Source organism: Lipomyces tetrasporus (assembly GCF_029532465.1).
Source record: "Lipomyces tetrasporus strain NRRL Y-64009 chromosome Unknown POJ06scaffold_1, whole genome shotgun sequence".
NCBI lineage: Eukaryota > Fungi > Ascomycota > Lipomycetes > Lipomycetales > Lipomycetaceae > Lipomyces > Lipomyces tetrasporus.
The window spans coordinates 1-22,223 of NW_026611596.1; the positions used below are offsets into that span (position 1 = coordinate 1).

Below are 22,223 nucleotides of genomic sequence, written 5' to 3' on the forward strand. Positions count from 1 at the left end.
ACCCTAACCCTAACCCTAACCCTAACCCTAACCCTAACCCTAACCCTAACCCTAACCCTGACCCTAACCCTGACCCTAACCCTAACCCTAACCCTGACCCTGACCCTGACCCTTACCGGCCATTATGTCCGGTAAAGAGGTACTGCTGGTAGCCTTCAATAATAGAATTGTTCACTTTGTATAGGCCACCAGCCAGTAGCCTAGCCTTGGTCAGTAATCAGCAATTTCTCTAAACCGCACCATACTTCTCGAATGGCCTTATGTAAATAAGGTAGCACAAAAGGAGCTTCTCTAATCTCGCTGGAAGTAAGTGGATAATGAATCGCTCCATTCCTGTCAGAGATGTTGTCTTATTGTACAATCCCAGGACTATTAACCCTCTAGCATGACAGTATAGGTTCCTCTGATTATGCACTGAGTTAACAATTTTCCAAGTGTTAATCTCAGTCATCCTCGCAGGTGACCCATATGTGACGTGCATCAGAATAAAAAGCACCTCTAGGAACTCGGTAGCTTTTCTGAGATAGCTCTGTGCCTGCTCTTTCCTGACTTCTGTCCCACTAGTGAACCGTGACCGAAGACTGGCTGTCCCGATCATCCTATCCCAGAGATATTGCTTGGGCAAGTTGTTTGCCGTCTCAGAGAAGAAACTGTACCCGGGCTGCTGGATGTTAAAATAGTCCTTCATATCTCTCGCAAAATGCGTAGGCAGCTCTAACCCAAGACAGAGATCAGGGAGTCCCGCCTCCGCATCGTTATATTGTTCCTGGATGAATGACTTTAGTGAATTGATAGTCAGAATGCACCCACTCTGAAGCCGAACTGCAGAGAAGTCATTTGTTGCCCATGTTATCGTTGGCACCTGGTGTTTCTGCCCAAATTTTTTGCAGGCAGCATGGACCTGAACACAATACGAGAACGATGTGGACTTTTGAGGAGTAAGGAACAGGGTGCATTCCTCGTCAACGTCGTCCCTGCAGTATAATTAACAGTAGCCCTTCACTAATGACACATCTGCGTTCCAATGGCGCATACTCATCAAGTAACAATGGCTCAGTGCTTTTGGCCACGCGATATAGTACTGTGCTTCTAAGCGCATACCTCATTGCCGCTGTGACGTGGGTTATCTGAAGATAGCTGACGAATGAGCCATTGGGTCGCAAGGACAATAGGCTGATAGCCCGAGGAACAAGGTACTGAGAGACGACACTTTCTCCTGTCGGCAGTACACGGTTGACGACCTCAAATTGCTGCCTCAGGATATGTGTGCTCAGGGCTACGACATTTCCCAGGGCTGCAGTCTGAGTAGCCAAGTCAACGACGTCAGGAGTAGCCTTCAGTCTCTCGAGGTCATGAACAAGATCATTAGCTGATCCTGTCTGCTCTTGTGTGAGCTCGAGCCCGTCATGCAGAGTTCCGGTGCTTGTAATCGCTAGGCATGCGATCCACAACACTTTCCCCCATATTGTTGAGTAGTTTTCTAATGTCGCCTGCTCTTGTACTTCATAGAAGAAATCCCTGCAATATTGGATTAGTTACGGCGCAAAAACATGTAGCTCAGCATCAAAAAGCCGTTCGGCCGTACTTGTCTCGCTCCCCAATCATGACCTTACCCAGCATGGGCTGGAAGCCTGCTCTTGTATCCTCCCTTGACGCCTGCAGCATCTTAAGGCACAAATCTTTGAGCAACTCAAACGACTTGTCCTGCGGCGCATGCAGGAGGGGCCCAAGCTCGCTTAAGTCCAGTTTTTCCAGTAAAGGATATACTTGGAACTTCACCCCGAACTGGTTCAGATCCCTTTTCTCATTTATTGTGCTATTAGCGTCAGGGACTGAATGAATATCACCAGGGATTCCGAATGATGTGATTGGGGGCACCATCTCCTCCGGTCCCTGCATGACCTGAACATAGCGTAGCTGTGAAAAAACTTTTGACCTGCCATAGAAGGCCTGGACTTTGACTTCATTGTATTCAACAGCCTGGCCTGTGTGCCTGCGTTTGTAGTGGGTCCTCATGCCCTCTTTCGTTGCGACGCAGACGTGGATGAGCTTCTGGTCGCAGAGAGCGCATTTGTAGCCATTAAGAATGGGAATATCCTCAAGGGCTTTGGACCCCGGTCGAAACGCCGGTTCAGTGAACAATGCAGGGCCAGGGCCCTCATCGTCTGACTCGTCTAGCTGATTTTCCACCGTGTCGTTCCAAATGACAGCTAGATGCGGCCGAAGTTTGTACATCCGTAGCACTAGCAATACAGCGTTATCATTAGGCACGACGAGCCTGTGCACGCTCTTCAAATGCTTAACGACTATGGCTTTGTCGACGACAAAGTGACAAAGCTTGCAAATCGCAACATGCCACGTATTCTCGTACACCAACCCAATGTCGTCGAGCGTGCGCGGTTCTGTAATTGTTAGCTCTCCAGTGGACCTAAGAAGGGTATCGCAAGTCATAGGGAATATTACCCGCAAGGTTAAGAGTAAGTGTCACCGTATCGCGGTCCTGCGGTGCGTTATCGTTGGCTTGAGCAACGGCAGGGTTAGCCTCGGAGTGCACTCGCTCATGATCGGAAGCTCTACAGAATTGAGCCATATGGCGCTTCAAGCTACGCAATGAAGTCATCTGCGCCTCACACTTGGGACACAAGTACTTGGTACCATCCTCAGTAACAGCGAGCGTATAACTCTGGCCATTATAATCGATAGATGTGAGTCTCCGATGATTGTCGGAAATGTGCTTCGAGAGGGCAGTTCTGCTGTGGAACGCCGCGCGACTACACTCAGGACAAAAAAATTCAGTGCTTAGGTGAGACATGATCAATGACAGAACCTTCAGTTGGAATTATTTACAGCAATTCTATTGGCAAAATTATTATTGTAATCGCCCGTGGTTAATGGGCTGAACAGGCTCGTCCGACCGCAGGCAGTGTGAGTACTCTGACTCTGACGCGGGGTCTCACACCTGCTGGGCCTCCCAAAGAGTGGCTGGGATGTCACCCCAATTTCGGACACAACCACTTCTGTCACCCCAATTTCGGACACAGAACATAACCCATCGCTGGACTTTCGGACACTGAGCCCTAACCCTCGCACAAACTGGCCGACAACACCAAAAAATTAACTCGCTCAGTTCGCGTGACAAAAATTGGGGGTAAATTTGTTAAAATTCTAGCAAAATTACCGATTCGAATGGTGCCCTTGTCGACGTGAAATTCCCATATTTGAAATTTCGGACACAGATTAGTATACAGAACCACCCCCCCTGAACCATGTCCGAAAAGTACCTGCGGCAATGCGGCTCATTAGTATGGGAATTCGGACATTCGGACACGGTTCAGCCCCCTGAACGCCAGCTTACATCTATAGGTTATGAGCCCTGCTAGCGACATGTCTTCCACTAGCAATCCATTGACGTTGGCGGCTACTGCCACGGCCGTTCAAATCCCTGTATACGACGGCAAGAACTTTCTAATCTGGGAAGCAAGGGTGCGTTCCTATCTTGCGGCTATGAACGCCCTCTCAGCCATCGACGAGGATATTACTGTTGAACAAATGGATGGCAAAGCATTGCAAGCCGACAACGTTGCGAAAGGAATTATTATCGGCCACGTGAGTAACCTTATGATGCTCACTTTGACGATGTTCGAACGAGCGTACGACATGTACGCATACCTTCGGGAACGATACACAGCCAAGGCCGCGGATCGACAGGCGGAGCTAGTTTCCAAACTTTATTCTACGAAGATGTCGAACAATGGGTCTCTCCAAACGCATCTTGAAACAATGTTGCTTCTTCGCAAGCAACTTCAATTGGGCAACGCCAATCTCACGGATACTATGTTTCTTCAAGCGTTGTACAAATCATTAGCACCGAAATTTTTGGACTACAAAAATTCTCTTCGTGCGCGTGACCTGACAGTTCAGGAGGTCATCACAGCCTTGACTACTTACGATGATGAACTGGCCAAAGACAAAGAGGAGCATACGGCGTACATGACCGAAGCAACAACTGGCAAAAGTGGGACGGCAGCTTACCGAAAGGGAAGAGTGGCAAAATACGGTACCAAGGGCAAGGGTCGTGAGAAAAATTTTCCCAGGTGCGGGAATTGTGGAGGTCGTTACCACGACAGCTCGGTCTGCCTGAAGCCTCCGGTTAAATGTTACAAGTGTGGCAAAGAAGGCCATAAAAGGTCTAATTGTCCGGATCGCCAGGAACAGGCAAACATGATCACTGAGATTTCGGATCCAGTGTCTCCTCTCTCTGATCACAGAGCAAGTGCAAACGTGACGGAGGCAGATACAGAAATGTATATAGATAATCAAGAGACTGAAGTTGCCTGGTACTTGGATTCGGGAGCTACATCCCACGTGTGCAATGATAGTAAGCTCTTCAAGTCCTATGTGCGTTTAGCTACACCCCAGACAATTGCATTTGCGGGGCAGCACTTCGGTCTTGTGTATGGTCATGGCGAAATTGCGTTAAAGTTAAAGACACCACGTGGTTGCGCCACCACATTGCACCTGCGTCGAGTGCTGCATGTCCCTGAGGTTCGCAAGAACTTAGTTTCCACTTTCCGGCTCGCCACAGACAATATTCGGACAGAAATTACTGCACATGGAGCGATACTGAGACGCCACCGTCACATTATTGGTACGGCACAATTACATGACTATCTATTACGACTTAATGTGCTCAACAAATTTCCTGCACGTCATCAAGCTATGTTAGCTCACACCGGACCTAAGGACATTTCTCTCTGGCATCAGCGGCTGGGACACTTGAGCCTATCCAACGTGCGACTCTTGAAGAATCGCGAAATGGCTCATGATTTCAACTACAGAGACACTACCCCCGACGAGCTGTGCGAAGCATGTGTGAAAGGCAAATCTCACCAGCTCCCATTCACCAGGCGCACTGAGCGGTCCACACAGCCGCTTGAATTAGTACACTCGGATGTTTGCGGACCACTGGATAAGAGAACACATCAAGGTTTTCGCTACTTTCTCACGTTCATCGATGACTATTCCGGCATGAGCTTCGTTTATTTGTTAAAGCGCAAGTCGGAAGCCTTTCATCACTTTCAAGAATTTCTTGCCATGACTGAGCGTTACACGGGGAATAAGCTGAAAATTCTACGTTCAGATAATGGGGGAGAATACATATCTGGCGCATTCGGCGGTTCTCTAAAGTCTACGGGAATTATTCACCACTCTACACTTACTGATACACCACAACAGAATGGTGTGGCTGAACGCCTCAATCGCACACTTATGGAACGAACGCGATGCATGTTGGGCCACGCAGGACTGCCCAAAGTTTTCTGGGGTGAAGCTGTACTCACGGCTAACTATTTACGGAATATCAGTCCAGTACGTCAATCAGCCACTCAGACACCATACCAATTGTGGCATAAGCGCAAACCTACTCTGAAGCACTTGAAAGTTTTTGGCTGCTTAGCCTATTATTTTATTGGACCTGACAAAAGGAAAAAGCTGGATACGCGTGCGAATCTCGCGATAGTTATCGGCTATGCGCAAAACAAGAAGGCGTATCGTCTGTATGATTTCCAGAAGCACATCGTGGTGTTATCGAGGAATGTTGTCTTCGACGAGTCTAAGCTATACAAAGATCGTTTTCAGGTTACCGACAATGGCTTCTCGTTAGATACAGTCACGGATAGTGAGCCTCAAGGCGATAGTGAGACTCAAGGCGACGCGAGTACTCGTGAACTAAGGAACCTGCCAGTCAATGAACATACTGTGGATACTTCCCATGATGTCTCTTCGGAATCTGTTGCCTTAGACGTTAGCCAGTCTATCCCAGGACCAGATGGCCATTTTTCACAGCCACGTCTCGTTGAGTCGCAGCCGGCAACTGAGGAAACTGAAACGGCGGACACAATTTATGCTGCACCAAATGTTCAGTCTAAGTTTCGCGTTGTCGTTCCGATAGTTGATCCACCGCCTAATGCGCGAATTATTACCTTCGAAGAAAGTGTTCAGATTGCCGAAGTCGATATTCCTAATGAACCGCATACTCTCAAACAAACCATGAACCGACCCGATTGCCTCCAATGGAAAGCAGCGTGTGATGCGGAGCACGCATCGTTAATGCGACACAATACTTGGTCACTGGTGCAGCTTCCAGCAGGCAAAGTACCGATTGATTGCCGCTGGGTGTTCAAAAGAAAATTCAAAGCAGACGGAACTCTCGATCGCTACAAGGCCCGACTCGTGGCTAAGGGTTTCACTCAGCGTTTTGGAGTTGACTACGACGAAACTTTTGCTCCTGTTGCACGAGCGGAGTCTATCCGAGCTCTAATTGCCATAGCTGCACAACGAAATATGCATCTGCATCAAATGGATGTAAAAACAGCTTTTCTGAATGGCAAATTAGAAGAGGACATTTACATGACTCAGCCACCGGGCTACGTCAAAGGACCAGGCATGGTCTGTAAGTTGCATCGCAGTCTTTATGGCTTAAAGCAAGCTCCACGGTGCTGGAACAAGGAAATTACCAACTCACTGAAGAAAGAAGGTTTTGAGCAACTCTCAGCAGACTGGTGCATATTCAAAACACCAGTACAGACAATGACAGAATATTTCTAGCCATATATGTTGATGACATTATAATTGCTACAGACACACTCAAGTCTCTGCGAAATATTAAACAACGGCTCAGCGAAATATTCGAAATGTCTGACATGGGGGAGTTGAATTACTATTTGGGCATCCAAGTGATTCGTGATCAGGCCGGTGGCAAAATCACCTTAAGTCAGCGGTCCTATGTCGAAGGTCTACTGGACAAATTTAACATGACACATGCCACTCCAGTGACTACGCCACAAAATGCTGGTGTTTGCTTGACGAAAGATATGTGTCCCAGTACCACAGAAGAGAAGGCTGAAATGGCCAAAGTCCCATACCGAAGTGCCGTTGGTGGTCTTCTATATGCGGCATTGCACACGCGACCGGATATCGCTACCGCTGTGGGGGAGGTTAGTCAATACCTCGAAAATCCTGGACAGGCACACTGGACGGCCGTCAAGCATATCTTCCGATATTTAAAAGGGACTGCACATCTAGGCCTAGTCTATAGGCGTTCCATCGATCCCACTCGGATCTTGTTAGAAGGGTTCTGTGATGCCAACTGGGCTGGGGATCAGGATACAAAGCGATCCACCAGTGGCTATCTATTTCAACTCAACTCAGGTACTATCACCTGGCAGTCGCAAAGACAGAAGTCTGTTGCACTCTCCACCGCCGAGGCGGAGTATATGGCCTTGAGTGCAGCGGCCAAGGAGGCTATCTACCTCCGGCAGTTGCTAAAAGACATGGATTGCGCACAATTAGGCGCGACGATTATCTATGAGGATAATCAGAGCTGTATCTCTATGGCTAATAATCCGACGTTTCATGCTAGATCAAAGCATATTGATATTCGATATCACTTTGTTCGGGAGCGCATAGAGAGCAGGGAGATCTCGTTGGTGTACAAGCCAACAGAGGGTATGCTCGCGGATGTCTTCACTAAAGCTTTACCTAAGATTAGGTTTGACCGCCTCAGACAGGGTTTGCAGATGAGCCAGTGACGAGCTTCACTGGAAGTGCAGCCTGAGGGGGAGTGTTGAAGATCGGTTATGTCAGAGGTAGGTCAGTCTCCACTTCCAGGTTGTTGGAACTCTGTTCTCCACTATTTAGAGCTGGAGATCGGTTCTCCACTTTTCATGTGACTGGAGATTGGCTAATCCTTTTTGTGCAGGTTGCTGGAGATCGGCCAATCTCCACTTCTTGTCCCGATCTGGTCATCGGCTGTGCCGTGACCCACTCCATGTGGATCTTGAGCTCGGATCCGGGTACAGTCAGTTCTTAGGTTGCCGAATGTAGTAGAGTACATTCGGCGGTAGTGATGGGCGAGTGGGGTTGCTTGAGAAGTTTGTTTCTCCTCTTTTGAGGAGTATTCTTGTGTATATATAGACGTGAATGTCCGTGAGACTGGTCATTATCGAGACCTGACTCTCAGCACCCATCTCTTTAGTCCACTATATCTTTTCAGTCATATATACCCATCTCTCACACAGTACATCGATCAGTGGTAACGGATATCGATCTTTGGCCGTGATATTGTTAAGTTCGCGATAATCGAAACACATTCGTAGGTCCGAAGAGCCTTTCTTCGCAGCGAATAACACTGGGGCAGCAGCTGGCGACTGACTGACTCGGATTAAGCCCTTCTGGAGAAATGTCTCTATTTGTTTTTTGGTAACAGCGAGCTCCAATTCAGACTGGTGAAATTGCGGTCGATTAGGTGGTGTTTTTCCTGGTAGTAGCTCAATCGCATGATCAAATCCTCCGCGGTGGGGGGGGGTAGCTTGAAATCGTCAGCTGAAATCGTCCCTGCGAAGACATCACCAAAATCCGCGTATTCCTTCGGTATCCGAGGTGTCCCATCTTGCACCTCATTTATTGCGGACGCAAGTTCGACTTTCAAATCTTCCTGTTCTGTCTGACGGCTTGACGGGGAATTGACCGGAGAGAATCGTTGTTGTCGTGGTTGGAACGGTGTCCAACGGCGGTCCACTCTCACGCTAGCACACGTCGTTATATCATTAATGGCGTCTTGTCGGTTTTCGTAATCTTCTCCATCATCGCCACTTTCGTCTTCGTCATCACTCCCAGCTCCTGCCACAGTGCCCGTAACTATTCCTAACTTCTTCGCGATGGAATCTAACAATCCTACTTTTCCCATCCAATCTGCGCCGAGAACTAGATCGGTGTCTGGCCCCAGGGGAAGCTCTATCGTTTCTGCCTCAAAATTTCCGAAGGCGGGAATGCGGCCCTGAACACGGTAGATCCTGACGTTTTCGGTGCCTAAGTCGATTCTCCGCTGATCAATAGTTGTGATCGTCACCAGCTCATTTCTAATAGGTGTGATATTCATCTCTTTCGTAATTAGGGGATCGTGAAAGCTCCCATCGGAGCCTGTATCATAAAGTATTCGTATACGCCTTTCGCCTAAGTAGGCCACGCCTCGCAGTTGCCTACCGCCTCGTGTCTTTGCTGCCGCCGAAAATGCAGGGTCGCTCACAGCCACGGCGGAAGTGGTCAGTGAGCGACTGAGTTTTCCTGGCTGTTATTGCTGAGGTCAGCAGGAATTTCGACTGCAGCGATCCGCTTTGTTGTCGTGATGGTAGTGCTCTTGGGCCTAGGGCAATCCTTGGCCAGGTGTCCCTGTTCGCCGCAGTTAAAGCACAACCCCTTTCGCAAGTAGTCGGTTCTCGGATTGGAACTGCCGACCGTACGCAATTCACCAGCGGCAATCCTGTGAGGAGTTGCGACAGCCGTAATATCCGTCCTTTTCCCGCGCTGCTTCTTGTGTCCTGGAATTCCCTCTCTAGTCGCTGAGCTTTTTGTTTGACTTTCTCGTACGCTTCGAGGTCCACGTCCGAACGGCGAATGGAGCTTTTTAAGCCGGGCGTTAGGGTTTCGAGGAAAAGAGATGCCTTCGTCTCGTCCGGCCAGGAATCTTGTGAACAAAGGATTTCAAATTCAGTGATATGGTCGAGTAAATCGTCAGTTGCAGTGTGGCGATCCATTCCATCCATTCCACGGAGGGGTTCCGTGGAATGAAAGTGGACGCTAAGGGGCAATTTCGCAATGGAATGGATCCACGGAGGGTATCAGTGGAGTGGATGGACAGTGGAATGGAGGAATGGATACATTCAAGCTCACTATCTAGTATCTACACCTCGATAACCTCGTTAGCCCGTTGAAACCCACTCTCCTCCCTCCTGACCACCCGTCAACTCCTTCTATTCCTTCAGCGACCTCTCATGCGACTCTGGCATCCGTAGAAGGTGGTCGTTACTTTGAATAAGACTAGCCTTTTGCCATGAGCGCAGAATCTGCACAATACCTATTGTATTGGCCTCCAGACGATTGCGCAAAGGGTTTAACATTCCACCGCAAGAGGAGAACAATCTCTCGACATCTGCGCTCATGGGTGGAACGGAGAGAACGTCAAGGGCCATTCGAGCTAACCGGGGATAAAGGCTTCGTTTCTCGTGCCAATATGATAACGGATCAACAACATCCTGGTCCGAGTTCAGGTGCAAACGTTGCCACTCCTCGTACTCGTCTATTGTAGGGTACACCTGTTGAGAAAGCAGTGGTGTCTGGCGACTTTCTTCACGATTTTTGTTAAATTTCATATGGAAGACCTTCCGCCGTTTGACATCTAACGGCAAGCTGTGTACAGAAGAGATGCTAAGATGCCTGTATTCTGAGTCCCATAATTCCTGAACGAGTTTCTTTGCTTTATCAATCCACGAAGTTTCACTGGCCCACCAATTCTCGAAGTATGGCCATCGATACGCAGGATGAAGGGCAACAGCAGCATAATAAACAGACGTCTCATCTAACTTTAAGGTAACTGAAGGCGCATTTTCAGTCGTCTCGCTGTCAGATTTGTATGTTTCTGCCATATTGATGCCTTACAGTAAGATTGTTTACTCGTAAAGATACAAGAAGTACTACGTAGACGCGTGCTGGAGCGCGTCCCAGGGGTAGCCCCTGCCTTCAAAACCCGAACCCCTAAAATCCTGTCCATTCGTCCATTCATCCATTCCACGCCTATTTTAAATGGATGGATGGATTACGTAACAGCAGGCAGATGGAATGGATGGAAATGGATGCACGGACCTCCATTTCCATCCATCCATTCCATTTGAATAAATCAGTGGAGTGGATCGCCACACTGGTCAGTTGGCTTCTGTTTCATGGCCAGTAAAGCCGCACGTCGGTTGGCCATTAGATCGGGATCCTCAAAATGTTGTCTAATAGATTTCTTGAACCTTTCCCAGTCGTCGAATACCTTGTCGGGGTCGTGACGATGGAATTGTTGTGCCCAGCGGTCTGGTCGTTCATCAAAACCGGAAATGGCATAGGCCACCTTGTATCTGTCTGTCGGAAATTGGTGTTCGTAGAGGCGGAAGTCCATGGTTAACCTATTGAGGAATCGGTCAAGGTTCTCGGGTTTGCCATCGAACTTGGTACCTTAAATTCCTTTGGCTTGAGCATAGACTCGGTGTTCGAAGTTGAGCCTGTGGAATGTCCTCTTATTCTCTCTCTCCAGAGTTTGAATTTGTGCGTGCAACTTCTGAATCTCGGTCTGTTGATTTCTAAACTCTTCCTGAGTCCGAACAGCGAATTCTTTCGCCTCAATGGCATCGTCTTCATTCTCCTTAGCTTCGCGCTGTAGCTTTTCACCTTCTATTCGAGAAATCTTGGCATTCAACAAACATCCACGCAATACATCTCGTATCCCTGCTCCTTCAGGCGTCTCGTCCCGCAGAACACGCTGTAGGACCTCGTTCAGTCTCTCAACGGGGATTTCAGGCGTATTTTCTTCGGTGACGCCTTCAAAAAACTGTTTCACTTCATCGTCCAGTTCTTCGAATCTGGGATCGGTAACCAACGATGGTCTTGGTCCGCTCAGTCGTGCCATGGTATCGGATAGGTAGTTTTCTAGGAATCGATAAAGGTCGATACTTTGTCAGAATCCTACGATGAGGAAAGATGTGTATCGACAGCTAGTACTACCTTTATTTCAAATAGTATCGACAAAGAGGAAAGAGAAGAAGAAAGAGACAACGCAACGCTATTAAACAACTATACTCCCTGCCGGGTCCGGGTAACACCGGCAGGACAAAGATAGGATAACAAGATAAGAGACAAGAGGCCCGGCCCTCACATCGTCTGCAACTTCTCGGTCTGCTCCTGCTGTCCAGCAAGGGCTGCGTTCTGTTAGGCTATCATTTCCTTCTGCTGCTCAATCGTCTGTTGAAACAGCTGTAGATAGCTGTTCATTTCTGTTGGTTGAATTTCCATTTCTCTTTTTCGGCTAACGTGTTGTGCGTGACCACACGGCCACGGATAGCTGATATAATGTGACGGATTGGCAGTCGGTCAACCCTGAAATACTATATGGACTAAAAAGCCAGTGGCTTATGTCGATATGTTTTAGAATATCAACTATGCCGGAGAGTGGGTATGAACCCTTCGTTATATACATTTCTCCGGCGTCTAATTTTACAACAAAGACTTTTAGCCGCGGACTAAGCCGGGCGCACGAAACTAACAAACAGGTAACTATGCATAAAGAAGATATTTTCACACGGCATCGGCCGGATAGGGAATACCTCAAGTCAAAAGAACCAAAGAGCGAATATGTAAATTTATATCATTTCGCGGGAGCACGGAAGAAAGATTTTGAGTCGTGGCGTCAGGAGCGCCGTCTGCGGCTCATGCTAGCTGACGTCAACTCTCATATCGTTGAATGTACGAAATCCTCAGGACTGACACTCTCACAACGATGCCCCTGTGGGGATCGGTAAGCTTCAGTTTATTTTAAAATGAAACTTAGTTACTTGCCCGTCCTACTAATCCCTCCTATACCTCAACACTTATTACAGTTATTACAGTCTCTCTGAGAACTGACCGTAGTGTGGTGACGGTGATGATGTCATGCCCAGAAGGACAGCTAGAGCTATAGCTGCTATGAAAAGAGTTCAACATATTTCTATACCGCTTTCTCCACAATCTCTGCAGGCACGACGACTTCGTCACTTATCATAGCCACGCTTTCCACGACCTGGGCGTGAATGAGATGGTCCACATTGATCCTCGGTCCCTTGAACCACGTTCTGGCATCGATCGCATACCAGATCAGAGAGAGGCTCATGACACCACCATAGATCAGGCAGGTGTAGTTCATTGTGAGGTCATTCAAGTCCTGGCCTTTGACAGCCGGGAAGCACAGGACGGGAATGATCAGCGCAACCCACGCGACAGCGACAATACCGACAGGCTTCGACCAGCGACCAAGGTTCCACGGGCCTGTAGGCAATTAGAAACTTCTTGGATTATACCATGGAGCATTGTGCGCTGCATACCAGGTCGAAATTTGTCACCGACGACGAACAACTTCAATGCAACTGGGACGATGAAAGCTATGTATTGGGCAATCGCACCCAAACTGAATACGGCACCAATAGCGACGGGAGAAGCAAACATGAGAAGACCGAGGAGAGCACCTATGATGAGGACAAACCAGACGCTATTTACGGGAGTCTTTGTTCTCTTGTTAATAATCTTCAGCCACCTGCTCCCAGGCAGAGCGCCATCGCGTGAATATGCAAATACAACACGGGAAGACGCGACTGTGCAACCTTGGCCGACGAAGAACTGGGCGATTATGTTCAAACAAAACATGGCCAGTCCGGGTTTCTGGCCCAGAACCTGGAGGCAGAGGCTGCCCATCGGTTGACCATACTTGCCGTCAACCACATCCAGGATATCCGTTACAGTGTAAGCTATCGCTAAGATGCAAGCAAATCCGAGGTACAGCCCCAACTGTCCCGTCATCACGATAGCGCGGGGACTTGCGATGTTGGCATTGGAGCATTCCTCGCTCAGATGGAATGGTGCGTCATAGCCTGACATGGTCCAGATGACACTCAGAAATCCCATCAGGAAGGCAAAACCCGTGGGCCACTCGGTGCCATTGACCAGCTGGGTCCATACATAGTGACTGCCGTTAGTCTTTGGAGTATTGATCGATCCTACAGGAAGCCAGATCACAAAGATGACCAAAACGATTATATTAGCAGCCGTCCCAATTATGTTCAAGTGGCCGATAAATTTAGTTGCATTCATGGTCAGCAAGCCCTCGAAGATGAGCAGGGCAAGGAGCAGTAAATAAACTTGGTACGTTTTCATGCTGAACTCAGGATTGGCGATCTCAACGGCGGTCAGGATCATTGAGGCCAGCGCATAATTGACCGAGCACGGGCCAGTGACCTGACCCAAGAAGTTGGACCATCCTGTTATCTGCGATAAATTTTGCTCAGTCGCAGTGACGGGACAAGGAGACTGGCAATCATACCCAGGAACAGAATGGGCCCCATCCTTCGGGTGCCAACACTGCAGATGCGTAGTACAGCCCTCCAGCAGTCGGCATGCTCGAACACAGCTCGGCCATGGACAAGACGACAAACTGAATGAAGAAACCCGCCACGATCCAGCCCCATATCGCTCCGGCAGGACCAGAATAGCCCAAATTGTAGGTCAGAGTCGACGCAATAGAAGGTAGCAAGCCGAGGATCGAGAAAGAGACGGAAAAAGATGACCAGATGGAGAAGTCCCTGCGCACAAGGATTAGCAGGATATTGAGTAATCAGCTGCTTTGAAACGCGCACCTTTTCATCTCCTGCTTATAACCCAGGGCAACCAACACCTGCTCGTCCGCATCAGCATCGTGATCGAGGACGGCATGGTCACCGGTGTTCCGGAAGATGGAGGTGACATGAAGCCCACCTTCATCAACTGTATGCTTTAAGTCCGACATCGTGTATGGAAGCAAAATGTTGCTGGATGGATCACCGAAAAATGAAGTGTGCAGATGATGTTGATCCTGCGCGGTCCGAGAGATATCTGCCCAGTCGCATCGCTGCGATAAGGGGTTGGCTGCCACACATGCTATCGACAAGGTCTATCTGATGAACTCCGCGGAGACCTCGGAGAAATGTTTCTTTAACGCCGACAAACCCTTACCCTATCTACTTACCGGGTGAGAAGAACGTTCAGGGCTAGGGCTTTTTTGTCAGTCGCGGCTCTTCACGCCTGTCAGGCAATGATCATATAACACGGCTTACGGTGCGCGCAACCTGAAGTACATCGTCTTCTAGCTCACTAGATATTCCTCTGTCAATCACACTCGTCTGCATGGTTGTTCGCTCTCTCGTTTCATCTTGTCGAGACTTGTATTCATCAATTGGTTTTGACAAAATGCGCGCGACGCGAAGTCCGACCCCATCAGATGGAGGCTCCTGCAGTATGATACGTGCGTATCATGTATCACATCCATCACGACATGAATTTACAAACTTCGACAATCTTAAAGATTTCCTTGAAGAAAGAACTTCTGCACTTATTACTAGAAGTGGACCACAATATGTCGCCATTTCAAACTTTGAGGAAGGTGATCTTCTGAACTTAGAGAGTTCTGGTTTACGAAGAGAGCTACCGGGATTCAGGGTGCTCCTTGATGAAGAGAACAAGACGGCTATTATTAAATTGATGCCTGGCATTCCTCATGAGGTGGCGACTTCGATCTTTGTAGAAATGTTTGTTGGAGAACGAGCAAGATTGGGATTACCAAGAAATATATTTGTTCCCACAGGGTCAGGAAGATATCATTTGTCAAATGAGCTCAGTAAGGAACCCGATGCTTCCTACAAACCTCAGACAAGAAAAGGCGCAGATCGCTATCCATCTTTTATTGTGGAAGTTGGAGTATCTCAGTCATTGCTTCAGCTCCGCCAGGATGCTCGGCTTTGGCTGCAGAGGACCAATGGAGACACGAAAGTTGTTCTACTCATTTTTCTCAATATCGCAGCAGGAACTTTGACATTTGAGCGATGGCAACATGCTACATCTCCCCCACCCAGAAGCACTCGCTCGCGGAGCCTATATGTAGCAGAGAAGGTACAAGTCGTGATCTATGACAAAAATACTTAGCAGGTCACGGGCGATCCGCTAATTCTGCCAATTAATCAGCTCCTTGATGTGGTCCCCTCACATGTGCCTAGTTCGGAGATGTCGATTGGCCGACAAGAGCTGCTGTCGTTTGGCGTTGACTTATTTAATGGACTTCTAGCATTGGTTTGGAGGAAGGAGTTAACTGAGGTCTGGAAAAGGATCTTACACTGGTTTGCAAAATATGGCGTCACTTGAAAATGCTTCAGAACCCAACTGGGACTGCCAATGGTGGCGGATCTAGGATTGCCCGCACGACCAGAATATCGTCAACCGTAGATATTAGGCGATATAGGATCGGCATTCCGATGTCGGTTATAGGCAGAAATATACTAATTGGGGCTAGCCTAGCTGATATTCAAAATGTGAAAACCTCTACAAGGATCAGCAGTCGCGACGAAAGCTCCCACTTCCCATGTTCGTTCACGAATATTTCGATTTTTGCTAACTCACTAGTGGAGGAAGAATTGTTGTCGTCATGTAATCATGCGAAGAAACCGAGTCAAGATACTACCTAATGATATTGTGTGCACGGTGGCTTCGCGGAGATAAGACGAAGCGAATGAGTAAGGAGGAGTCGAAGAATCTTGAGGAGGCTGGTGATACAGCATGCGGACTTGATGGACGAGGATGATCAAGGAACTGTACGTCTGTATATGAAGGAGGCAAGCGATGCGAAGACAGACCAAAGAAGTTATGGCAAGCAGACTGCGTTGGCAAAAAATTGGCAACCGGATATGACGCTTTATAGGCGCAGGAACTTGAAAAATTGAAGATTCGTGTCGCTCAAATGCAGCAAGCAGGAACGCCTCTGAAAACTGCTGTTATTCCGAGATGTGTCTTCTGCGACTCTATACAGAACATACTATGCAACAATGTCAGCTTCCTGACGTCAGTATAAGACATGGGACCATTAAATACGACGAGAGAAGTGTAAGGGCCGGAGGGGGCCGAGTCACAAGGGAGACCGAACCTCCTTAAAATGGCGCTCCAGTTGAGTAACTATCGGTGATTGGATATCTCAGGAATGGAGGCACGTTAATCAGCAAGGCACATCTCGGACTTTGTTTATTTCCGAATCCTCTTGTTAGAATAAACGCCGTAAAGGTTGAGTAAACGACCGCCTTAGGTTGGTGGTAGGGCTCCGGACCGAAGACCGGTTTGCGACCGGTCTGGACCGGAAACCGGGTTCAGAAATCGTACGGCTGAAACTCTACTCGCAAGCGAATGCCTCCTCGGTAAGAATAGCGTATAGCAGTCGTTCGGGAACTAAATTAAATGCCGCAGGTTCAGCCGTCCATCAGCCGCTGTAGATGAGGGCGAGGACGCTGCAGTGCTTGTCCATGTGCCGTTACTAAAAAAAGGGAGATCCATATCCGATGTGCCGATTATAAGGTCTGCGAAGGGCCTGCGCCTAGCGCTTAAGGAGCTGACATATTACATATATATAGGTATCGGTTCGAAATTTATTTCTCGAACGCATCAACGATCATTATAAACCAACATGGATATCCAAACTAGCAGTGCACCTTCCGATCCTTACAAGCTGTTTCAGTTCAGCATGACCCGTGTCCACCATGTGTTTGAGACGGCATTCTACCGGATTCTTAAGTTATTGGATGATCCTCCTCGACAGGATCTCAGCAACTTTCTGGGATATTGCGAAGTTTGGTGCGTCGGATTGATGCATCATCACGATGTAGAAGAGATAGTCATGTTCCCAGAACTTCAAAAGAAGCTCGATTTTGCGGAGGAATTAGAGGACCACAAGAAAATCCATGATTTCTTGGTCAGATTTCTTGATCAGATACGATGTGCACTAAAGGATCAGGACTCCTTCGACTCTGCAGAAATGATGCAAACACTAAAAGATGTCGAGTCCACGTTGATTTCACATCTTCGTCAGGAGATAATTGATCTAGCACCAGCGCGTCTTGAAGTATTTTCGGAGAAAGAGATAAAGGAGATAATCGACACTGCCGAAAAGTATGCCATAAGCCATTCTCAGATGGTGTTCATTGCGTTCTTCAGGTCCCACACGCCGCCAGAATATAAATTCTTCCCATCGCTTCCGTGGCCGTTTAGAAATATTTTGTTACCTTTCCTCGCGATTAGATATAGGGGTTATTGGAAATATTCGCCGTACTCAGTCGTTTAATATCTAAGCTAGCTATATCATTGTGCTGCTGATGAGGTCGCGCACCTATCTAGATGTCCAACTATAATGTCACAACGCATCATTGAAACTGGTTCTTCGCTTCTTAGCTTCAAATAATCGCAGCATACTTTGATCCAGGTAGCAAACTTAGGAGTTATTGAATTTTCCATATAATTTATAATTCTAGAAGTATTTGATTATATGAAATACACAACTTCAGCTTTACAACATCAGCGGGCAATGATACTTAAGCTGCCCCGATTCCAATCTCTGTGGCGCTTGGACTTATCATCAGCTGAGGTGTATTTGCTGTGAGGCTTTCCCAGTCGCGTTTGTTGTCGCTGGTGCCGAACTAACGCGATTAGCTCAACATATCTAAAAGCCCTTCACTGCGCTGTTGCTTCGGCCTGAAGTTCATTAAACCTGAAACTCTGGTGCAACGCTAGGAACGGCGTGTAAGAAGCGTGGATAGATCGATAGTCGTCAACGTGCGGAAGTTTAAGTTGCACGAATGGACACAATGACAGCGTGCTCCTGATGCTTCCAAGGATCTCCTGAGTGAATAGATAAACGCCATAGAATTTGATCTTCGTTCAGAGGCTCCTCCAGACTTGGGTTCAAGATACATGAGAAGTCTCTACAGCAGGTGGGTACTTCACTATAAGTTTTATAGATCTCTTTACAGCCTAGTACTCTCTCCCGATATTTCGAAGTTGTCCGTGATACAGTGGCCAATCATACCAATGATACGGAGGTGATTCTCTTTTGGAAGGAATTTCGAGTTAGCGGTTGGGCTTTTATGAACTACGTCAGGTTGCAGTTGGGGCACGCGGCCAATCAAACCCCAGCAATGACAGGCACAGCATTTAGCACGACTTTACGTTGGGCTCGGATCTGTCTACAAATACTCTGCGTTTTGTAGGATGGTTCGATTTCGCCGGATGTACAATGGTATATATAGGGGTCAGAATCGTCTGGCCTGCGAAAATTTTCCGGTTCCCAAAGGCACGGTTCAACTCTTATCGTTCCCAAAGCGCCATGGCATCCAGTATACCTAGCAACATCGACACATTGAACGACGACGCGGATAATGCGACGCGCGAGATCTTACCGGATCTGGAGTATCTTGGGCCTACGCTTGCAATTCCTCCTACAGAGGATGATGCAGAAATTCGGGGCGCCTACCGGCCGGTTCTACTGGACGACGAGACCGCAAAGAATGACTGGATTGCGCAACTCGAGCTTAGCACGGCAATGAAAATGGTGGAAGAGGACCTACAGAAGACCCGACGCGATAGAATTAGGGTATTAGTCTTGTATGGGAGTATGAGAAGCCGGTGAGTATCTCTCTACGCTGTCATCACCTCTCTTGCTAATGCACAAAGGGAACAGCTCATATTCTCGTCTGCTCGCGTACGAAGCCGCACGAATACTGTTCAGGCTCGGGTGCGACGTACGCATCTTCAATCCTGAGGGCCTGCCTATCAAGGACGACGTGCAACACAACCACCCTAAAGTTCAAGAGCTGCGATCTCTGAGCAAGTGGAGCGATGGCCATGTTTGGGTCTCACCAGAACAACATGGGAATCTAGTGGGTTATCGCTGTGCATTCTCGTCAATTCAATCAGTTACTGACACACGCTTTAACCGACAGCGGTCTTTAAAAACCAAATTGATTGGATTCCGCTCAGCACTGGTAGCGTTCGGCCCACACAGGGTCGCACTCTTGTAATCGCTCAAGTGTGTGGTGGATCTCAATCATATAACACCGTCAACTCTCTTCGAATCCTAGGGCGCTGGATGCGCATGTTCACCATCCCAAATCAGAGTTCCATCCCCAAGGCGTACACGCAATTCACCGACGGGGACGCAGCAGATGGTGGCAGCAGGCTTATACCCAGCGGAAATAGGGATCGACTGGTCGACTGCATGGAAGATTTGTTAAATTCACAATCGTTATGAGGCCGTACGTTGACCTTTTTGCCGACAGGTTTAGTGAAAGGTCTGAGAAAATACAACAGGCCGAGCGTCAGCAACAGCAGCCAAATACTAGCGATGCCAGAAATATTGTCAACGGGATAGATGTCAGCAGCATTTGAAATTATCTGCACAGCGATGAGACATTCAGAACATACGTCATCGTGATTCGAGGACGCGAGCCAAGTAGTTCTAAGACAACAACGTCGAAAGTCAACGTCTATTACTTACCCCTGCCGAAGAGTGTAAATAGTCGAATGACATTGTTTGGATGGTGGAAATATTGCCGTTTATATTATTCTATGTAGCCACTACAAATCGTCGATATAATTAACAGGGATAGCCTAATATGGAGAGCTTCCCGTACGTGTAGGGCTCCATGGTTTTATTATGAGATAGCGCATGGTAATTTCCACTGAAGTAGCACTAATTGCTGCATAACTTCGCAGTTCACAACCGTCAGCCAGGATTTGTAGGCATAAAGGTATGAAGTTGACAAATCATTATTATGCATCCATGCAGATCAGCTGAGGCGACGAATAAGGAGCAATGCCAGCCCGTCTATAGCAAACAAAGTACAGACTCGAACTGGGCTGGCCGGAACTCAAGGTAATGTTCAGATCGTACATTTCGCAGTCGTACTCGGTCTCCTATCAATGCTGGACGTTTATTTCCACTATCGACTCCCATTGAAACCTGTCATCTCGACATAGCGTAAAAAGTCGCAAACACTAAGATGCTGGTCTTGTCAACACAGATGTGTGTGTGAGATTGCCGATTGTCCAATCCAAGGCCCCACGAACTCTACGCTATGCTTTCCAATATGATTCTTCGTAGCCATCCATTAGCGCAGTGTACTCTTCGCCAGCTGCGGTCCAGCCCTTGATACCACCCTCCAACACAAGGCTCTTCAATGTCGGGTCGTTCTGCTGCTTGATGTAATCCGCAAACCAACCCGCCGCTCGCGTACCTCTCCCTCGTGACGAGCCTGTTGTTTAAATATTAGCACATCACGATTGCAATCACTAGATAGTGACATCACTGTGCGCAACCTACCACAGTACCATATAATACTGGGCACGTTGGTGGCGGCGAGGAGATTGTATAGCGTCGGGATTGATGGATACAGACTCTGGGCGGGAAGGTTCATGGAGCCGGCAATTGTGCCACCCTGAGGTTGTTTAGTCCAATTAGTCATCAGTGGCAAGAAGGCATCATACTTCGTGGTCTGTCCGGCGCAGGTCGACCAGGACAAAATCTCTACCGGCCGTCTTGCCCTCTCGAAACCATTGCAGAAGCTCCTGTCGGGATATGGGATCGGGAACAGTGACAGCCTCAGGGTATGCAGCGTACCAAGGTTTCTCTGTCTCGGACCTGTTGTTTGACGGACTTGATGCCATTGATGAACAGAACGAGAGATAGAGACGGCAGCAATTATTAGGAATCGAGTTGATCTCCGTGGGATTCGACTTTGAAGTCTGACGTAGCCATTTTGTGTCCCGAAGCGAAGAAACCTAACTCCTCCCCCCAAAAATTCGGGTCACGTGATTTGATAAATATGAAATCATTTTCACGGCACAACTGAATTTAAGGTCATCGAAAAGAAATACCTAGTGCAATTGTAAACCGACATGTATCGAATAATTGATGCCGAATTTTTTGCTCTAGATACCAAAGGGTTTCAGGATCTAAAGGGTTACAGGGTCTAAAGGCTCAGGGTCAGGGTCAAAATGGTCAAAAAAAGGGTCCCAGAATTATTGGAATGTGGGTTAGGGAAAGCTAGGAAAAAGCTCGGTATACGTAGGAAAACGTCAGTACATTTGGGGGTCAGGGTCAGGGTTTAGGGTCTGAACCTGTCCCGCCGGGAGGGTAACGTGCGGATCAGTATGGTGAGCCTCGGCAGGGTAACCACTCCTCTCCTCCGTTGACCAGATTCACACTAAAATCTTGCGCAGCACACTGTTGGTAACATATCCGTAAAGTGGTCGCAACTCCATTGCCGAAGTGAAAGTGACATTCACGTGAAGGGCATTGCGCTCGGTCATGACGTCTTTGAAGGCCTGTCCAATGCGCTCGTATTGAATCATCTTCTTTGATGCAACACCCAACGACGCCGTGGAAGAACTCAGTGCACGCTTAACCATAGCATGAAGAGATTCGACAATCGAAGTGGTACTGATTCCAAAGTTGACATTGTCTTTAGTGTACATATGTAGCCAAAAGACTTTCATTTCGTCGTTTAACCACTGTTTCTGGAAGTAGCCCATTGCTGTCTTTGGGTATGCTACTTGCATATTGGCCAATCTCCTCTGGTAGTCCTCTTCATTTCCAGAGCGAATCAAGGCCTGACTGTCCCTCAAGAAGTCAGTCCAGTCCTTCATTCCGAGCCCGTTGAAGTATCCGCGTGTATTCTTCAAAATATTCATGTGGATATGCCAAGCACACAATTGCACTTTGGCTTGTGGTAGGTGCGTTCTGAGAGCTTTAATTAGCG

At 48.0% G+C, this 22,223-nt stretch overlaps 9 protein-coding genes across 9 annotated transcripts; 3 read left to right on the top strand and 6 right to left on the bottom strand.

Moving 5' to 3' along the window:
- Window positions 1-472: 472 nt before the first annotated feature.
- POJ06DRAFT_9 (uncharacterized protein) lies at window positions 473-2,935 on the bottom strand. Its single transcript, XM_056191731.1, has 4 exons — window positions 2,464-2,935; window positions 1,586-2,402; window positions 1,102-1,518; window positions 473-778 (listed from the first exon to the last, which is right to left on the bottom strand). Exons 1-4 carry the CDS (start codon window positions 2,810-2,812, stop codon window positions 715-717), a joined length of 1,647 nt encoding a protein of 548 aa, XP_056046825.1. The 5' UTR covers window positions 2,813-2,935; the 3' UTR covers window positions 473-714.
- A 5,167-nt stretch (window positions 2,936-8,102) lies between these two features.
- On the bottom strand, window positions 8,103-9,088 carry POJ06DRAFT_241718 (uncharacterized protein). Its single transcript, XM_056186147.1, has one exon. The coding sequence runs from the start codon at window positions 8,936-8,938 to the stop codon at window positions 8,246-8,248; it is 693 nt and encodes a 230-aa protein (XP_056046826.1). The 5' UTR covers window positions 8,939-9,088; the 3' UTR covers window positions 8,103-8,245.
- On the bottom strand, window positions 9,039-9,593 carry POJ06DRAFT_279192 (uncharacterized protein; the record flags this gene model as incomplete). The annotated part of the gene is made up of 3 exons (XM_056189790.1): window positions 9,039-9,228; window positions 9,251-9,363; window positions 9,417-9,593. The coding sequence occupies 3 exons, from the start codon at window positions 9,591-9,593 to the stop codon at window positions 9,039-9,041; spliced, it is 480 nt and encodes a 159-aa protein (XP_056046827.1).
- A 1,004-nt stretch (window positions 9,594-10,597) lies between these two features.
- POJ06DRAFT_297910 (uncharacterized protein) lies at window positions 10,598-11,509 on the bottom strand. Its single transcript, XM_056190635.1, has one exon. It carries the CDS (start codon window positions 11,501-11,503, stop codon window positions 11,054-11,056), a length of 450 nt encoding a protein of 149 aa, XP_056046828.1. The 5' UTR covers window positions 11,504-11,509; the 3' UTR covers window positions 10,598-11,053.
- An 879-nt stretch (window positions 11,510-12,388) lies between these two features.
- On the bottom strand, window positions 12,389-14,509 carry POJ06DRAFT_241726 (amino acid transporter-like protein). The gene is made up of 4 exons (XM_056186148.1): window positions 14,256-14,509; window positions 13,943-14,201; window positions 12,951-13,887; window positions 12,389-12,894 (listed from the first exon to the last, which is right to left on the bottom strand). The coding sequence occupies exons 1-4, from the start codon at window positions 14,402-14,404 to the stop codon at window positions 12,578-12,580; spliced, it is 1,662 nt and encodes a 553-aa protein (XP_056046829.1). The 5' UTR covers window positions 14,405-14,509; the 3' UTR covers window positions 12,389-12,577.
- A 207-nt stretch (window positions 14,510-14,716) lies between these two features.
- POJ06DRAFT_241728 (uncharacterized protein) lies at window positions 14,717-15,946 on the top strand. The gene has a single exon (XM_056186149.1). It carries the CDS (start codon window positions 14,782-14,784, stop codon window positions 15,574-15,576), a length of 795 nt encoding a protein of 264 aa, XP_056046830.1. The 5' UTR covers window positions 14,717-14,781; the 3' UTR covers window positions 15,577-15,946.
- An 878-nt stretch (window positions 15,947-16,824) lies between these two features.
- On the top strand, window positions 16,825-18,044 carry POJ06DRAFT_241729 (uncharacterized protein). Its single transcript, XM_056186150.1, has one exon. The coding sequence runs from the start codon at window positions 17,099-17,101 to the stop codon at window positions 17,750-17,752; it is 654 nt and encodes a 217-aa protein (XP_056046831.1). The 5' UTR covers window positions 16,825-17,098; the 3' UTR covers window positions 17,753-18,044.
- Window positions 18,045-18,790: 746 nt separating this feature from the next.
- On the top strand, window positions 18,791-19,851 carry POJ06DRAFT_279196 (flavoprotein-like protein; the record flags this gene model as incomplete). The annotated part of the gene is made up of 4 exons (XM_056189791.1): window positions 18,791-19,089; window positions 19,145-19,347; window positions 19,407-19,692; window positions 19,716-19,851. 4 exons carry the CDS (start codon window positions 18,791-18,793, stop codon window positions 19,849-19,851), a joined length of 924 nt encoding a protein of 307 aa, XP_056046832.1.
- Window positions 19,852-20,216: 365 nt separating this feature from the next.
- On the bottom strand, window positions 20,217-21,373 carry POJ06DRAFT_76 (Rhodanese-like domain-containing protein). Its single transcript, XM_056191516.1, has 3 exons — window positions 20,950-21,373; window positions 20,786-20,900; window positions 20,217-20,717 (listed from the first exon to the last, which is right to left on the bottom strand). Exons 1-3 carry the CDS (start codon window positions 21,127-21,129, stop codon window positions 20,539-20,541), a joined length of 474 nt encoding a protein of 157 aa, XP_056046833.1. The 5' UTR covers window positions 21,130-21,373; the 3' UTR covers window positions 20,217-20,538.
- Window positions 21,374-22,223: the final 850 nt, after the last annotated feature.

What these genes read in the sequence shown, in the direction of transcription:
- POJ06DRAFT_241718 (XM_056186147.1), bottom strand. Translation starts at nt 8,938, where the DNA reads ATGAATATCACACCTATTAGAAATGAGCTGGTGACGATCACAACTATT.
- POJ06DRAFT_297910 (XM_056190635.1), bottom strand. Translation starts at nt 11,503, where the DNA reads ATGGCACGACTGAGCGGACCAAGACCATCGTTGGTTACCGATCCCAGA.
- POJ06DRAFT_241728 (XM_056186149.1), top strand. Translation starts at nt 14,782, where the DNA reads ATGGTTGTTCGCTCTCTCGTTTCATCTTGTCGAGACTTGTATTCATCA.
- POJ06DRAFT_9 (XM_056191731.1), bottom strand. Translation starts at nt 2,812, where the DNA reads ATGTCTCACCTAAGCACTGAATTTTTTTGTCCTGAGTGTAGTCGCGCG. An exon ending in ATGATTGGGGAGCGAGACAA is followed by an intron (nt 1,519 to 1,585) that starts GTACGGCCGAAC and finishes CCAATATTGCAG; the next exon opens with GGATTTCTTCTATGAAGTAC. An exon ending in CACGTCACAGCGGCAATGAG is followed by an intron (nt 779 to 1,101) that starts GTATGCGCTTAG and finishes AATTCACTAAAG; the next exon opens with TCATTCATCCAGGAACAATA.
- POJ06DRAFT_76 (XM_056191516.1), bottom strand. Translation starts at nt 21,129, where the DNA reads ATGGCATCAAGTCCGTCAAACAACAGGTCCGAGACAGAGAAACCTTGG. An exon ending in TGCGCCGGACAGACCACGAA is followed by an intron (nt 20,901 to 20,949) that starts GTATGATGCCTT and finishes AAACAACCTCAG; the next exon opens with GGTGGCACAATTGCCGGCTC. An exon ending in CAGTATTATATGGTACTGTG is followed by an intron (nt 20,718 to 20,785) that starts GTAGGTTGCGCA and finishes TTTAAACAACAG; the next exon opens with GCTCGTCACGAGGGAGAGGT.
- POJ06DRAFT_241726 (XM_056186148.1), bottom strand. Translation starts at nt 14,404, where the DNA reads ATGTCGGACTTAAAGCATACAGTTGATGAAGGTGGGCTTCATGTCACC. An exon ending in TATAAGCAGGAGATGAAAAG is followed by an intron (nt 14,202 to 14,255) that starts GTGCGCGTTTCA and finishes CCTTGTGCGCAG; the next exon opens with GGACTTCTCCATCTGGTCAT. An exon ending in CGGTGACAAATTTCGACCTG is followed by an intron (nt 12,895 to 12,950) that starts GTATGCAGCGCA and finishes AATTGCCTACAG; the next exon opens with GCCCGTGGAACCTTGGTCGC.
- POJ06DRAFT_241729 (XM_056186150.1), top strand. Translation starts at nt 17,099, where the DNA reads ATGGATATCCAAACTAGCAGTGCACCTTCCGATCCTTACAAGCTGTTT.